This window comes from Typopeltis vanoorti, chromosome 13 (genome assembly GCF_054136105.1).
Source record: "Typopeltis vanoorti isolate ZY-2024b chromosome 13, IOZ_Tvanoo_1.0, whole genome shotgun sequence".
In the NCBI taxonomy this organism is placed as follows: domain Eukaryota; kingdom Metazoa; phylum Arthropoda; class Arachnida; order Uropygi; family Thelyphonidae; genus Typopeltis; species Typopeltis vanoorti.
In genome coordinates, this window is record NC_143561.1 from 5,061,762 (window position 1) to 5,079,445 (window position 17,684).

Sequence of the window (17,684 nt, forward strand, 5' to 3'; positions counted from 1 at the left end):
ATGAATTCTCACCATTTCCTTTATCTATTGATTACGATGTCATTTGCTAGGAAATTCAGTTTGTTTTCATAAAGATTTTGTGCTTTTACTGTCTGTAATAATGTAATAGTGCTCTCTTTAATACCACGCAGCCCATTTCTCACAGAAGCAGTTCCCTTTGTTTCTGTGGGAATTGGACTGGGACTGTTGCATACTTTGTTATAGCACATCATTTTGCTATGCACATGTCCACTTTACTTATCTGTCATATTTTTTCTAAAAGCATCCCATGAGGTTTGGAAAATTTTTGTTTAGCTACTTTTGTACACACCTAGTTTTCCATAGTTTTCTGTATATTTTTTACATGTCATATTACTAGCTAGGATCTTTTTGTATGCTTTCTTCCTTTCTTAATTGCTCTTTTTTCTTTTTGGCTACCACAGAAATCTCATTTTCTTCTTTACTACAGACAACTCTTGCTTTCCTAGCTGCATTCTAGGTTTTCTTCGGATTTTTCCACTCATTCTGTAAAGTAAGGATTGGTTTTTGTTTTCAACCTTCACTTTTCCCCGAATAATATTTGCATTTTTGTGTTGGCTGTTCATATGTGAGAGTTATTTGACTAATTATTTTCAAAGCTTTTAGTACACATTTTTGTTTTCAATAGGTTAATCATTTTTATCCTGTGCAGCACTAGATGGTGGTAAAACTTCCTACTGTACTTCCAAATCCCCTGTACAGTCTTCTAACTTGGATCAGTCTGAAGGCATCACTATCAAAATAACAATTGGTAAGACCTTTCTTCTTGTTTTGTTTTGTTCATATTCTCTCCACATAATTTTTATGCACATTTTTGTTTTAGCTGGTGTTAGTAATGACGTCTGTTCTGAAGGAAATCCAGCAGATACCATAATTATTAGCCTTGTCTTTTCTCCAACGTTTTCTGTTATTATCATTATACTTTTAGTTATTTTGTATTTAGAACATATACTCTGGAATTCCTAGCTTATCCACTATACTAATGTACTACAGGTTGACCAACCACCCATTCTTCCGTAGGATAGCATAAAATATATATATGCGGCTACATGTGAAGTGACAGTATGCATGCTACTGCAAGTGTATATCTATCTGCATAGTAGTTCATTGCTTGAACTCTGGCACCCAATAGAATAAAAAACATGCTGAACACAAATGTTCATTCAAAGCTGAACAAATCTACAGAGAGCTTTAATTTTTTTATTCGTGTGGGGTTCCCCCTTTCCTCCACCATCTCTTAGGATTGGTTGAGTCCTCCTAATGAGGGATTAAGTATGTATTTTCTGACCGTAGATCCGTGTAACCTTTCAGTGAATTTTCATTTGGCCTACTTCAGTTGCATGTGGATAACATATTTTTAGAAATGGAAGGAAATAACGTACATTACTGGCATATTTTGCTTTTTTATTTCAAAAAAAGCAAACGAGCTGCAGAAGCCCATAAAAAATATGCGGCATATATGGGGATTGTGCCTTAACAGAACACGTATGCCAAAAGTTTGCCAAATTCTGTTCTGGAGATTTTGACATCAGTGATGCGCCTTGCGCCGGTCTCCTGATCGAGGTTGATTCGATAGTTGTGAAGGATATTGTCAACAAAAATCCATCACAAACAGTATGGGAGATTGCTGCAGTACTGAACATATCCCATGCAAGCGTTGAAAACCATTTGTACAAGCTGGGATATGTTTCAAAACTCAATGTTTGGGTACCACATGAATTGACTGAGGCTAATATGACTGCTTGCGTATCCATCTGTGATTCGCTGCGACGTCTCCAAGAAAATGACCCATTTTTGAAGCAGATGATTATGGGAGATGAAAAATGGGTTGTGTACGATAACATGGTATGTAAAAGATAATGGGGGCACAAGAGCGAAGTGCCGCAAACAACCTCGAAAGCGAGATTGCACCCAAAGAAGATTATGCTCTCTGTATGGTGGGATTATAAAGGTGTTGTCCACTACAAGGTGTCAGGCAGAACAATTGATTCAACTGTCTATTGCTCGCAGTTAACATGACTGGCCCGTGCAATTAGCACAAAACTTCCTGAATTGGCAAATCGAAAAGGAGTTGTCTTTCACCACGACGACGCCAGACCCCACACACCATTAACAACCCGGAGTAAATTGTTATGTCTTGGCTGGGATGTTTTGCCGCATCCTCCATATTCACCAGACCTGGCATCTTCCGATTACCACTTATTCCGATCATTGCAGAATTCTCTAAACGGGAAAACCTTCGCTAATGAGGAGGCTGTCAAAAGACATCTGGATCAGTTTTTCGAAAGTAAACCTCAGGAGTTTTATGAACATGGCATAAAGTTGGTGGATAGATGGCAAGAGGTCATTGATAAAGAGGGTCAATATATAACTGACTAGTATGTATTATATATATTAAATAAAATGTGTTTTATTCCACTCTAAAAAACCGAACGAACTTATTTGCCAACCCATTATATACATGGTTGAAGTACTATGACTTAGAATAGCAACATCCTCTATGACACGCCACTTTGAACATACATATTGTCCTTTCTAGTAATGGTGATGCTGTGAGCTGTACATCAGCTCACAGCATCACCATTTTGTTTGTTTCTACCTAGAACAAATTCTTTCTTGTTAGTGAATGTATATAGTACTCATTGAAAATGAAATATAAGCTCTAAATAAGTCTGGAAAATGTAAAAGGGATGAGAATAAATACATGTATTTACAGTGGTGAGAAATAATAAGTTCGTAGACATTATATGAGCTTAGAAATGAATGAATTGACAGTCAGAACTATTATAAAAAAATTGTATTGTGCAACAAATGAAAATTTCAGCCAGTGCAATCTGCAATCACTTCTAAGAAAAAAGTCATATTAATAGAAGAAATGAAAAAATTGTGATATGTAATACCTGCAGTATTACAGATTCATAACACTTATGTAATACTGTTCATATTAGTTTTGTTACAATTACATGATTTTATATTCGTATACTTGGTAGGATAACGAGTAACTTCTTTCTTATTCAAGTACCCATTCAACTTATGTAGATTTTCAATTTGCATAGAGAACTTCGAAACAGTTAACTGCATAAGTTAAGTACTTACTGTAATTGAAAGAACAAAATTACATGATAACCACAGTAGGAAACTTTAATGAAAATATAAATATTTCATACTGAAAATAACAGTACATCATCACTGTGGGAAAAAACAAGCAAATCAAGAGCAGGAATGCAAGGTACATATAACAATCAGTTTACCAGTTAAAATGGTTGCTCTGTGCTAGAAATTAATATTATAAATAATAAGCTATTTTTGATGTTTACATAAAATGAGAACAAGAGAAATGGGAGTGCCCCTTACCAGCATTGTTAAGACTATTGTTCTGATAACAATAGTTTATTATTTATTAATATTAATTTCTATTTTTGATGTTTACATAAAATGCAAATTTCCCCTCGCTTTTGGAAGAGAGAGAGAGACAATCATTCCAATTCTGGTCAGGCTGATGTAAAAGGGCTTCACCACTTTCTTTGAAAAGGTGAACTCATTCAAAACTGCTTCTATGTTAGAGATGAGCTTCATCCCACAGGATACTGTGTTTAGTGTCAATATTGTGTCAGACCAGACTTTTGAGGTTTCACGTATTTAATGTAGTACTGATGTTCATTAATTCTTTTTTCCACAGAATGGGCCCTCTGCCCAAGCTATGTCAAATATTCACAATCTTTAGTTGTGAACACCAGCTAAAGATACAGGCAACCGTTTGTCTTTTATAGATGGTAACAGATGAGAAATTTTGTTGATAGAAAAATATGTGAGATTAAGAGGATACTTCTTCAAAATTTTACCAGTAAGTTCAGAGATACCAGAAATAAGGAATCCTGTGGTCTGTCAAAGAATCCTTAGGTGTTGGAACATAGGAGTCAATTATTTGTTGAATTTGATGAGAATTGTAACCATTTAATTCCATTAAAGTTTTGATAATGAAAAGTTCTTTTTGTAAGCTTGAGGGAGTGGAGCACACATTATGTGCTATATTAATTAATGACTTGATAACACCAATGTTTTGGGAGGTGTGATGAACAGACTTTTGATGAATGTATCTGCCAGTAAAGGTTTCAAATAAACACTGGTTGACAAAGTACCAGTGGCTGTGCAAGTAAGGACCAAGAATTGATGCAGAAAAGTGATAAGTTCATTTTCAGAATGAGTCCAAACAGCAAAAACGTCATCAGCATAATGAAACCAAAGATAGAGTTGGGAATAAATGGATGAGGACAAGGTATTTTCCAGATAGTTCAAAAAATAGTTTGCCAAAGGTGGACACAGATGGCAGTATCTATGACTGTGCCTTCACTCTGTTTATAGATCTTGTTTTTCCAGCTGAAATATCCTGATTGTATCTTCTTCTTCTTCTTATTGTGCTATCTTCTATCGAAGGTCAGCAACCATCTTGGCGAACCAACTGCGCTCTTGTGCTAATCTGAGCAGTTGTGCACTGCTCTTTCCTGTCCACGTCTTGATGTTGTCAAACCATGATATTCTTTTTCTTCCTCTAGTTCCTTTGCCATCAATTCTTCCTACCAAAATAGTTTGTAGAAGTTGGTATTTGCTGTTTCTCATGATGTGTCCAAGATATGATGTTTTTCGTTTCTTGATTATTTGTACAAGATGTTTAGCTTTGCCAATGGATTTTAAGACATCTTCATTGGTAATTTTTTCTGTCCATGGTATTTTTAGCATTCTTCTGTATAGCCACATCTCAAAGGCTTCGATTTTCTTGATGGTTGTCGCCTTCAATGTCCATGTTTCAACTCCATAGAGCAGAATAGACCACACGTAGCATTTCAGCATTCGGCATCTGACTTCCATGTTTAGGTCTTTATTGCAGAATAGTGTTCTCATTTTCATGAAGGACTGCCGTGCAACTTCAATCCTTGTCTTTATATCTATTTCTGGATCCCACCGTTCATTAATCCAGCAACCGAGATATTTATATCTTGACACTTGATCAATATTTTTCCCATTGAGTGTCAGTTTCATTGATGAGGCTGGATGTTTGCTGATGATCATGTATTTTGTCTTGTTGATGTTTATATTTATTCCCATTCTTTGGCTTTCTATGTATACTCTGTCAACGAATTTTTGGAGATCCATAATGTTATCTGCAATTAGCACGGTGTCATCTGCATATCGTAGGTTGTTAACAATCTTTCCATTTATTGTGATTCCCTCTGGACATTCTTCCAATGCTTTTTTAAAGATTACCTCTGCATATATGTTGAACAGGAGTGGTGAGAGCACACATCCTTGTCTCACTCCTCTTTTGATGTTAATATCACTGGTGGTAATGTTGTCTAATTGAACGGTAGCTGACTGATTCCATGAAGGATTTCTATTAAGTTGGTGTGTCTGACTTTGTCGAATGCTTTTTCAAAATCTATGAAACACATAAAGACAGATTTCTGTTTTTCTATGCATTTTTGTATCAATATTTGGGTACAGAAAAGGGCCTCTCTAGTACCAAAACCATTCCGAAAGCCGAATTGTGTTTCACTTAGAGTTTCTTCACTTTTTCTATAAATGCGATTCTGAATTATTTTCAAAAATATTTTTAATGTTTGGCTCATTAGACTAATAAGTCTGAAGTCACCACAGGAATTCACTTTGGGTTTCTTTGGGATAGTGATAAATGTAGATTTGAGCCAATCTGATGGAAATTCATCACTTTCATATATTTTATTAAATAGTTTTTCAAGAAGTTTGATGTTATCTGGTTCGATTAATTTTAAAAATTCTATTTGCACACCATCTGGTCCACTGGCTTTTCCTGTTTTACTTGTTTGTATAGCATTCTCTATTTTGCATTTTATGATTGCTGGTCCTTGAATGTTATCTTTTATATTTATAGGCTTCTGTCTAGTATCATTGAAAAGTTCTGTTACATATTTTATCCAAATCTGTGCTTTATTCTCTTCTTATGGGCATTGTATAACACTTCCAAAAATCTTCACAACATTATGAAGGAAATCATCATACAATAAACAAATACTGTCAGATAACAAAATGTTGGTAAATAGAGAAGCATTGTCTAACAAATATATCTGACTCTTGTGTTTGAATATCCTTGATTTTTTTCAAGAAAATGTGTGGAATTCTTGATGAATGATCTCGATTTTCCAATATGGGCATTTAATAAATATGAAAGAAACTTAGCAATTGTATCTGTGGGAGAGTCAATATAATTCAGAATGGTTCTTACTGGACAACTTTCTCTTTCTTTATGAATTTTTGGTAGACCATATAAACAGGGAATCCTTCCAGAATGAGTACATAACTTATATTAAGTATTCCAATCCCAGCTAACAATTTCATCAAGGAGCTTATTTATTTGTTTAATGTATGTTTTTGTAGGGTTATAACTAACTTCTTGAGAGGTGGAGGCATCCTGTAAAAGGCAGCCTATCTTCTTCTCATAGTCACCATTACCACTAGCTTGGTGATTTTATTAGACTATTATGATAGATACTTTAAGAGTATCTATCGTTCACATGGAAAAAAATGCATTGACTGATCAGAACAGTAATCAGCATGAGGATAGAGATAGACAAACTAGAGGTGTTTAGGATATTTAAAAAATTTCAACACAAATACAACCATGGCTTTGGAGGAGATATTAGCTTGTATGTGACAGGAAATAAGAGAAATGGCAGTACCCCTTACCAGGGAGTGGAAATGGGGCCAGATTATTCATTATAAAAATAAGGTTTCATGAAAGATTTAGCACATTGTAGACCATTTAATATCTCAGAAGTTTTAGGGCAGAATCCAGGAATGGATGGATAGGAATATGATACTCTCTGGGGGATACTATGGCTTCATAAAGGGAGGGTCTTTTCTTGGTAATTTACTCACACTCTATAATAAGGAGGCGGTTGAGTAGGAAATGGCTACACCATGATGTTGCTAAAAGACATTTAGGTATGTTGATAAATAGAGAATGAAGGCATTTAGAATATCACATGGGACACTATTAGGAGCAAATAAGGATGGACATGATGGTTGCATGGATAAGAGGATGGTCGCTGGACAGACACCAGCAAGTGGAGTTCAACAAAAGAAAAGGCAGGTGACCAGTGATGGCTCTGTACTTGAGCTGCTACTTTTCAATTTGTACATTAATGATATTCTATCTAGTTTGCAATGATTCTAAATTGGGGAGGGCAGTAGATAATAAATCTGATGTAGAAGTCCTACAAGATGATTTAAATAGAATAATACTGTCTGGAGACTAACCTAAACAGAATGGGAGTGAAAAGATTAGCAAAATGTGTTTGTGGTTGCCAATTTATTATAACCTTGTGTAAGGTTACGCAATTTTTGGCTGAAGTGATTTCAAGTTGTGTACAGTACTTCCTCTCCCCTCCCTCCCATCTGTTGGGGATACATTCCAAGACATCCTGCAGATACCTGAAACTGCAGATAGTACCAAACCCTATATATACTGTTTTTTCCTATATATACATACATACCTATGATAAAGTTTAATTTATAAAGTAGTAAGAGATTAACAACAATAACTAATAATACAATAGAACAATTATAACAACATACTGTAATAATGTTATCTGAATGTGAATGAAATCTTACCAACCTTAGCATGTGTGTAGCTTTCTTCACCTTTGCAATGAGTTGCCCTGGCTTTGAAATAATGTTGGATGTAATATCCACTTTGCCAATGTAATTATAAATTGTTTATTTCTGGAAATTTTCTATTTAATAATTTCGGACCTGCGTTAACTGTGGATAGCAAACCCCATGGATAAGGGGGGGGACTACTATATACTGACAGGATTACACTGTAAGAAATTAATGAGATTAGGGATTTGCTGTGATAGTGATTGAGGAATTGATGTTCAGAGTACTGTATTTCAAAAGTGGAAAAATAGCTTAAAATTTACTTGGAAATTAAGAAACACACTAAGCAGGAATGAAAAAGTTGTTATCCCTCTTTATAAGGCTTTGATATGGCCACATATGAACTACTGTTCACAGATTTAGTCACTTGTGTTTGGTATAGAGGATTTAGAGGCTAGTGATAAAAATGGTGACCACCTCTGTGGAGGGCTTACTCCCAATGAGGGTATACTGGAGGTTTCTTGGTTATAAAGGTTATCTGATTGATGATAAAGAGGAGATGACTAAGAAAATTTTTATAGAGTAGATGCTAAATTTTTTTCAAATACATGACTATGGGACAGAATGAAAAGGATCACCCTTAAATAAGGATGTGGTTGGCAATGGTTTGAAGACTAATTTGAGTCTTCCATGATGACTCCAGGAAGATGCCTGTGTAATAATAATAATGGTTTGATCCTTCACAAATAAATAAAAATAAGTGAAATTTGTAAATAATTTTTTTTTTTTTTGCAATACAAGGTCTGACACAAAAAAAAACGAGACTGCCTGTAAATCTTTTTCTTTAGCAAATTGAGAAAATCAACTACGATCTCCTTCAAAATTCTTCTGAATTGACACAGAGCTGCTTACATGCTGCCAATGTTCAAAGAAATTCTGCAGATCATTTTCTGAAAGGTTGAAGATCTCCGTCATTTTTGCTTTCACATCTTCTACCGATAAAAAATGGGTTCCTTTGAGCACCGACTTGATCTTTGGGAAGAGGTAGAAGTCACATGGAACCAGGTCTGGCAAATAGGGTGGGTGCTCAAGATGCTGTGATTAGCTAAAAACTACTTCAGAAAGGGTTGCGTGCTGGCACATTGTCTTGGTGCAAAATCCAACCGTTTCTCACAATTCTGGTCATTTCCTTCTCACACCTTTGTGCAATTTCATCAAGAATTTAAGGTAATACTGCTGATTTACTGTCTGGCCACTGGGAACCCACTCTGTCATTACAATACACTTGATATCGAAGAAAACAATCATCATGGCCTTGAACTTTGAATGACTCATGCGTGCTTTTTTTTGGTCTTGGAGATGTTGCTGACTTCCACTGCATTGATTGTTGCTTGGTTTCCAGATCATATGTAAATATCCAAGTTTCATCACAAGTAATTACTCAATTTAACAAATCTGGTTCATCCTTAATGCGTTGCAAAAGGTCCGAACACAGTTCCTTGCAACGTTCTTTTTGTTCATCTGACAACATTTTTGGAACCATGTTTGCACAAACCTTTTCATGTTCAATTCTTCCATTAAAATGCATCAAACACTTTCCCTGTCGAATTTACTTTCTCAGCTACAGCTCAAATGCCCAATCTTCTGTTTTTTCGAATCACATCTCGCACTTTTATAATGTTGTCATCGGTAACTGCTGTGCGTGGACGGCCTGGGCGATCATAATTTTTCACGCTTTCTCTGCCTTCCGAAAATCGTTCGTGCCATTCAAAAACACGTGCATGCACAAGACATGCACTCTTCATCGTAAGCCTCAGTCAATAATTGAAAAGTTTCCATCACAGATTTCTTCAGTTTCACAAGAAACTTGATGTTAACTTGCTGTTCACTCTTGTACTCCAACATTTTCCGACCAAGGGCAAGAAAATGTCTATATTTGAACACACGTCCACTTGTACTGAGTAAAGTGATGGAGTTTAGCCTTGTCTCACAGCGACAGGTTAGAACATGCTCTATAACCATCTCTTTGTCTCTCCCCTCCCATTCTCCATTTCCAAGCTATAGGGTTTAGTCTTGTATTTTAGGTGTCGGACCTCGTATAGGCATACAGGCCAGAGAACACACAGTTAACAGACATGATGGACTGGCCGCATCAGCTTAGTTGCTTCTGCTGTAATTCCAACAAAAATAATTCAACCGAATCACTGCATAATGAATTTTATCAGATTATATAAAATAGTTATTATTGTTCATGATGTGTATTTTGCATTTTTTGAAATTATGAGTAATGTTTTGCTGAGTTGTTTTTGTTATTTGTTCCTAAGTGTAAGTAAAGATTAAATCGTATTCACTTGCTATGAAATATAATCATTAACTAGTAATTTTCATATACAAGAAGTTATGTCCACTGCATATTCTTTATGTAGTAGACATAACTGCATAAAGATATGCATAAACTTTTGTCCATTTTCAGCTTCTTAAGAGCCGTCCTAAATTTGTTCCATTGAAAACTCAGCCAAAGTATATTGGTGGTTCTCAAGGATTAGAGTTAAGAGACTACCAACTGGAAGGTTTAAACTGGTTGGCTCATTCATGGTGCAAGTAAGTGGTATTTATGAAATAATTTTATATATATATATGAAATTAAGGTTATATAATATTTGGTAGACTGTGTTATGGACTTTTTATTTTGATTGATTCATCCAGGAAAGCATGTGATGATGAAATTGTTTGAAAACTGAACTTCAGTGTGAATGCAATAATAATCCTGTAAAAGAAGAAATCATAAAAGCTCTTGTCAGGTAAGTCATCAGGTGGTGCTCTGGAAAATACTGAGAAAAATGTTAGAAAACTGACATGTGTGTAACGGTAGCTTAACAAAAGTCATGGGAAAACTTTGGTATTAAAAATATAGAAGGTAAATATCATAAAGGTAAAAATGTTCTGGAAGATGAAAAAGCTTAGAAATTTAGAATAGAATGCTATAAAAGGATCAGAGAAGATAAAGATGGTTGTTGCATTTAACAGTGTGTGTTCTCTAGCTGGTTTAATTCTTTTTCTTCATGAAAAACTGAAGTTTTCCAGAAGAAAACATGCTACAACATCCATATCATCTTCAGTGAGTAGTGTCTTAGTAGACTGAAATTTTAAATCTGACAAATATCATATTAATTTGGAAGGTAAAAGTATTAGTAGGTGCTAGTAATATATAAACTTAATCATGTACTCATGATATTATGTTACCCCTTGAGACTTCAGAAGTTAGAAATTTGATCATGATGAATGTGAAACTTGTGCATGACCAAGGATGTGTACTGCAACTTATTGCTTCACATAGTTTATTTTAGGTGTATTTGCAAACCAACAGTGCTTGTTATATTGTTTCTGTTCAAAAAAATGTAAATTTGGAAGTAGAAATATCTATTTTAAGTTTTGTTAAAATTACACACTAAAATTCATTTTTCACTTTATTCATAAGACAAGTAACTTCTCTCAGTCTGAATAATGCATAAACTGGAGTTATCCTCACAATATTAAATTTTTTTTATCTTTAAACATAATCTTGTACTTATTTCTGTTGAAAATCATGAACACATTTAGTTTCTCTTTATCAGATACTGGTGTGACTGTTCATGTCGAAATAATTGTCAAGAATGGCACCATTATTAAATGTACATCTTGTTCAGTTAATTGACAAATTAGATCTGTACTTTCTTGAGCATAAGAGAATACAAGTTGCTTAACCGAAAATGTGTTAACTTCCATCTTGATGTTAGCAGAAGAGACTGCCTCTCTTAGGACTAGAAGTTCTAAAAGAGGCAGCCTCTACAGATGTTAGTATCTAGTTTTGGCTGTTGGGCAGAAGGGCTTAGGATTACTGTTTTTCATATTCCATGCAACCATATTTATTTAGATCTGGTAGGTTTTTTAAATTTTCCTGCTGTTTCCACCTCTATGTAGTATAATTTTTAGTGCACTTCTATTAAGTATTATGTCCATCCAAGAAGTTGTAGGTTCACATATCCCTGTCTTGGGCTATTATTTTGCTCTCTACATAGTTCAGACCAAGCAATCCTTTCTATTTTTGACCCTTGTGCCATTGTTTTCATCCCTCCCCTATTTTCCCTCACTTCATAAATCTTTTGAAACAAATCTTTTTAATGACTTTCATGCTTCACAATCATTATCATCATCATCAAATTCCTGCCATGTACCCTCAAGGGGTGTACAGGATATGATAGTACTACATGAAAAAAAATTACATCATTACTAACTTCCTATCTACAATTTTCCTCCAAATCAGTCTGTTACTTGTCAAGATTCCAACATTATCAGATATTATATTTCTATCATCTAAGGCACTTTGTACCATATCAGTCTACCTATATTTTGGTCTTCCTCTGGGTCGTTTTGTTGCCAACCTGGCAGAGAACAATTGTTTTGCTAATCTTTCTTCACCCATTCTGTTTAAGTGACCATACCACCTGAGATTAGCTCTGCTAACGCATTCCTGGATGCTGACAATGTCCCTAATATCCTTGTTTTTAATATGATATTGCCATTGATGCCATCTGTTCATACCTATAATCTTTCAAAGGACTCTCATATCTGTGGTCTTTGGTCAAGTGTTTTACTTCTGACCCAGCTCTCAGATCCATAAGTTAAAACTGGTTTGAACACAGTCTTGTATACAGCTAATTTAGTGTTCCGACTAATTTCTCTTTTTATTCCATATGAATTTATTCAATTGAATTCCTACCATACCAGCTTTGTTGATTCTGTTGTCTATTTCCATATTTAACTTACCATCTTCACTAAAAATCATGCCTAAGTAGCTGAAATGTTTTACTTGTTCCACAGGTTCTCCATTCACAATGCAGTTGACATTTTCAATAAATCCGCTACAAGTCTGCAAGATTCTCTGACTAAATTGAATAACTGTTGTAATATATATGGTATGAAGGTCAGCAATAAAAAGACCTTCATACCATATATATTACAAAAGTTATTCAATTTAGTCGGAGAATCTTGCAGATTTGTAGCGGATTTATTTAGAAGTATAACATAATCTGCATAAAGCAAAGAGCTGACATTAACATCTCCAATTTTGATATCATGTTTAATACCACTTTCCTTCATAATGTGATCCATATAGATAATGAATAACAGAGGGGATAATGTACATCCTTGTCTCACACCAGATTTAACATTAAACCATCTTCCTGTACTTCCTTCAATTCCAACTGCTGACTTACAACTCAAATAAAGACTAAGTATTGCTTGATATAATGCCCCATTGACACCATATAACCGTAGCGTATTGAATAGCTTCTCTCTTGGCACCTTGTCATATGCCTTTTCCAAATCGACAAAACTTAAATACAGATCTTTGTTATGTTCCCATGATTTCTACACCATTTGTCGTAAAGTGAAGATCTGATTCTGACAGCCTCTGTTTGGCCTGAATCCAGCATGTTCTTCACCCAGCTTTTCTTCCACAATTCTTCTCAACCGTTTCTCAAGTATACTTGCATTTATCTTACCAGGAACACTCAGTAGAAAAATACCTCTGTAATTCTCACATTCAGTTTTATTTCCCTTTTTTATATATGGGTACTATGAGAGCTCTACTCCAATTATTGGGAATTCGTCCGTGTCCAGGCTTTCTGCACTATGCAGTGCAGCCACTGTAAGACTCTTATACCACCATACTCCAGCATTTCTGGTCGAATATCATCAACTCCTGCTGCCCTTCCACATTTCAAGCCTCTGATGGCTTTTTCTACTTCAAGTATGGATATGTATTCCTGACTGTGTGCCTGGTCAGTGTTTTTTACCACTGTGCTGTCATCACTGATTGTTTCATGTAGCAGTTTTTCAAAGTAATTACTTCATACTTCAATGATATCTTTTTCTCCTGTTTTCATGTCACCTTTATCATCTCTAACTCCTTTTACAGCACTCTTTCCTCCATTCCTAAGCTTCTTCAACAACCTCCAGAATATTTTGCCGCCTTCTTGATATTTATTTTCTATATGCTTGCCACAGTCCTCCCATGACATTTGTTTAACTAGTTTTACACAGTGTTTAGCATTCGTGCATTTGTCTCTGTATTCTCTAAGAGCACAAGCTGACTTATTTGCCAGGAACTTTTGATGGGCGTTCTTCTTTTCCTTAACTGTCTCTTTAACTTCCTGTGTCCACCATGGAGTTCTAATTTCTCTATCCTTGCAGACAACTTCACCACATTCCTCTCTAGCTGAATCAATCAGGGCTTTCTTCGAAGGTTTGATTCCTGTTCTCAAACTCTTTCATTTTTTCTTCAATAATCTTTGTGTAAAAAATTCGCTTTAAAACTATCTTACACGTTATTCTTTTCAATATGAAATTCAATTTTACCCTCCTCAAGACTAAATAGTGATCACTTCCAATTTCAAATCCTCTGTAGATTCTGGTGTTCTGCACCAGGGAGAAAACATCACTATCAACAATAACATAGTCAATGAGACTTTTCTTATTGCTTGCCTCTTCATTCCATGTGAATTTGCACACTTTTTATGTTGGAACATGGTGTTAGTAATAGCCAGTCCATGTCCTGAGCAGAAATCCAACAGATATTTGCCATTATTATTAGCTTTGCTCTTTTCTCCTAATTTTCACAAAATATTTTTGTATGTCTCACAATCATTTCCTACTCTACTATTTAGATCCCCAACAAGGACCAACTTTTCCTTTTTCATTGTGTCAGTTGCTTTCTCTAAAGCCTCAAAAAATTCCTCCACTTCTACCTTAGTAGAACTTTCTGTGGGACTATACCTCTGAACTTCTGGCACAAAATGGTTGGTAAACCAGTCCTCGAAGATTTGAAGTGTCACTCATGCCTTCTTATTGGACTTCCAGATGACAGGCAGTTGACCCTTCCAAATGCCCTTTAGTGCCCTTGGATTTTCAGCCTGATAGACCAACAAGGGCTTCAGTTTTAAGTCGCCAGCAGCATTAGCCAATCCTTTCATGTGTTCAAGGTTGTGAACTTTATCCTTGATAATAGTCCCGACTGTGGCACGACTTAAGTTCAACGCACGGCCGATATTCGTCGCCGTTTCTCCCTTTTTTGCCCTTTTAATAATTTTTAATTTCACTTCTAATATAATGGCTTTCCTTTTCTTCGACATACTGCCATCAGAAGAGTCTGCCTTACGTTTGGGAGCCATATTGAAGGGTAAAAAGTCACAAAAACACAAACACAGAAGTGAGAGAGCAGATGTAAACAAAGCACGTGGTACCCAAAGAGTGTATGCTGGGACCCAAGCGACGGCACCTCATCCAAACAAACGCTGCGTAACAGCATATTCTTGCACCGCACTCACAAACAAGTTTGCCCGCGACATTTGAATTTTACGTTACGCTGCTTCAAGTCAAAAATTATTTTTTAATTTATTTATGGGATTACCGCTGTAAAGTCAAAACGATGCATGTCGACGACGCCGTAGGTTGAGGATCCCCTGTATAGTGTATTTCATAATAGTAAAGTTGGTTATGCGTTGCTACATAGCTCATTAGACTCTTCATAATCAGTAATATTAATCTTTGCATTCAACTTCTCCAGCCTTTTCTGGCATGTTTATAAAGATGGAATTCTTGAGTTAATGAGAAACATATCCACTTTCATATATAAGTCTAATCTTTAATGGTACCCATTGTCATAACTATAAACAACAAATTACATGATAACGTATTAACGGTAATTAACTTTAATGAAATGAAAGTACAGATATTTCATACTCATTAAAGTTGATTACTATGGTTATCGTGTAATTTGTTGTTTATATATAAAATTAATAATAACATCATGTAATTAGTAGTAATATAAAGTAGTGTTTAAAGTGGATGTGAAAGTTGGATTAGAAATAAAGTAGTTAATCAAAGCCTAGAGACCACAGATCTGAGGACTCTGCAAAATAATTTGCAACTGAAGATGGCATTTGGCAGAATCATATTAAAAAATAATGATATTAAGAAGGGACTTAACATTGTTAGTATTTAGAAAATATGAGCAGAAGCTAATCCAAGATGGTATGATTATTTAAAGAGAATAGAGAGTTGGCAAAAGATGTTTGATATCAGAAAACTAAAATTTAAGTGGATTAATTGCAGTAATGCCTTAGTAGACTAAAATGTAAGATCTGACAGTATTGAAATTCTGACAAATTGCAACCTAATTTGGAAATAAATTGTTGATAGAAGCTAGTAATAATGTACCCTTAAATATGTTGCATTTTCATAATATCATCTGATTGTACATTATCATGAAATGATATGTTGGCAAGATGCATAGCCTTTCAAATATTAATACAGACTCAATTTTTTATGTATACTGTGTATCAATGGCAAACTACATGACACAAAAGCAAGAGAGTAGAAATGGGGCATGATTCTTTTGAACCATTTCTTGGTTGCTATGTTAATCACCAGTCAGTTCATGCAACTGCATCCCAATTGGATCAGCTGTGATTGACATCATTTAAAGATAGAAGCATTTTTAAATGATATCACAGTTAAAAAAAAAGAGTGAGAGAGAGAGAGAAAATAGGTATTCCGTATAAGTTAAAGGAAAGTATATAGATTTCATGCCTTTGTGTTTCAGCAGCTTTCTTAATTGGGAGTTCACAATATCTACAGTTGTAAGGATAGCTGTGAGTGAACTCTGTAGCTTTGGCTTCTGAGGACTGTTGTAGAAGACTAACATTAAATTAAGTTAAGGGGATAAAAAAAATCCCTCATTATTTCAAAGCTGAAAAATTTACGTACGTCGCCGATAAAAAAAATAGCCTCTTGGCTCTTTATTGTAGTAATATTACCACAGACTATCTTCTTCTTCTACAACCTCTTTTGGTTCTGTCCTTCTGGATGAAGGTTTTCCAGACCACTTGGTTTTCTGCCATTCCCATCTATCTCACTCTTGCAACTTGTTCCAGTTTATCCCTCCACCTTCCCTTTGGTCTGTCTTTCTCCATCCATTGGTCTCCGCTCTATTGTTTTTCTAGTTCATCTCCAGTCATTGCATCTGGCAATATGGCCAGCCCATCTCCACTTAGCCTGTTTAATGTATTTACAATATCCGTGACACCTGTTTGAGATCTTATCCAGGTATTTGTCTTCCTATCTCTTAATGTTATTTTTAGCATACTTTCTCCATGCGATGTTGTGTTATTCTCAGCTTTTTGTTTAGAGTTTCTGTCAAAGTCCATGTTTCTCCTCCATATGTTATGACAGGAAGTATGCACTGGTCGAAAGCTTTCCTTTTTAGACTCATAGGGATGTCACTTCTGAATATGTCTCTCATTTTCCCATAAGCTATCCATCCATCCAAGGTGAATTCTTCATTCAATCTGTGTTCTTTGGCAATCCTCTTCTTTTTCTTCTTCTTCAACCTTTTGGTTCTGTCCACGGCTGGACAAATATACATATGAGGTAACTTGTTCTATTTCATGGTTTTCAACTTTGACAGTTCTTTGGTTTATGTATTTATTCATCATTATTTTTGTTCTTTCTCTGTTTATTTTTAATCCAATTACTCTGGAGGCTTCATTTTTAGCTGATTTAGCCTTTCTTTCAGATCTTCAAGATTATCTGCTATTAGGACAACATCATCTGCAAATTTCAGATGATGCGGCCTTTCTCTTATGTTTATTCCTTTTTGTTTCCCAGTTAAGGCTTCTAAAGACTTTTAATGCAGCTGTAAATAGTTTGGGAGATATAGTATCACCTTGCCAAATGTCTTTTTGTACTGGAAAATTTTCACTGTTTTTATATAATTTAATTACAGAAGTTGCATTATTGTAAGTATGTTTTAGTGTTTCAATATATGGTTTTTCAGTTCCCTAGGTTTCAAGAGCTTTTAGTGTTGCACATCTTTTAACTTATTCAAATGCTTTATCGTAGTCTATATAGGCCAGACATAAGGGTTTATTGTATTCAATCGATTTTTCAGTGACAAACTAAATCCAGCTTGTTCTCAGGATTGCATTCCCTCA

At 35.2% G+C, this 17,684-nt stretch overlaps 1 protein-coding gene across 2 annotated transcripts in view; it reads left to right on the forward strand.

Moving 5' to 3' along the window:
• Chd1 (chromodomain-helicase-DNA-binding protein 1) overlaps positions 1-17,684 on the forward strand; it is a 557,090-nt gene that overhangs the window by 149,781 nt on the left and 389,625 nt on the right. For both annotated transcript variants that reach the window (XM_090402402.1, XM_090402403.1), the window contains exon 11: positions 10,124-10,251. In XM_090402402.1, coding sequence (XP_090258528.1) covers positions 10,124-10,251 — 128 coding nt within the window. The remainder of the gene's footprint in view (positions 1-10,123; positions 10,252-17,684) is intronic.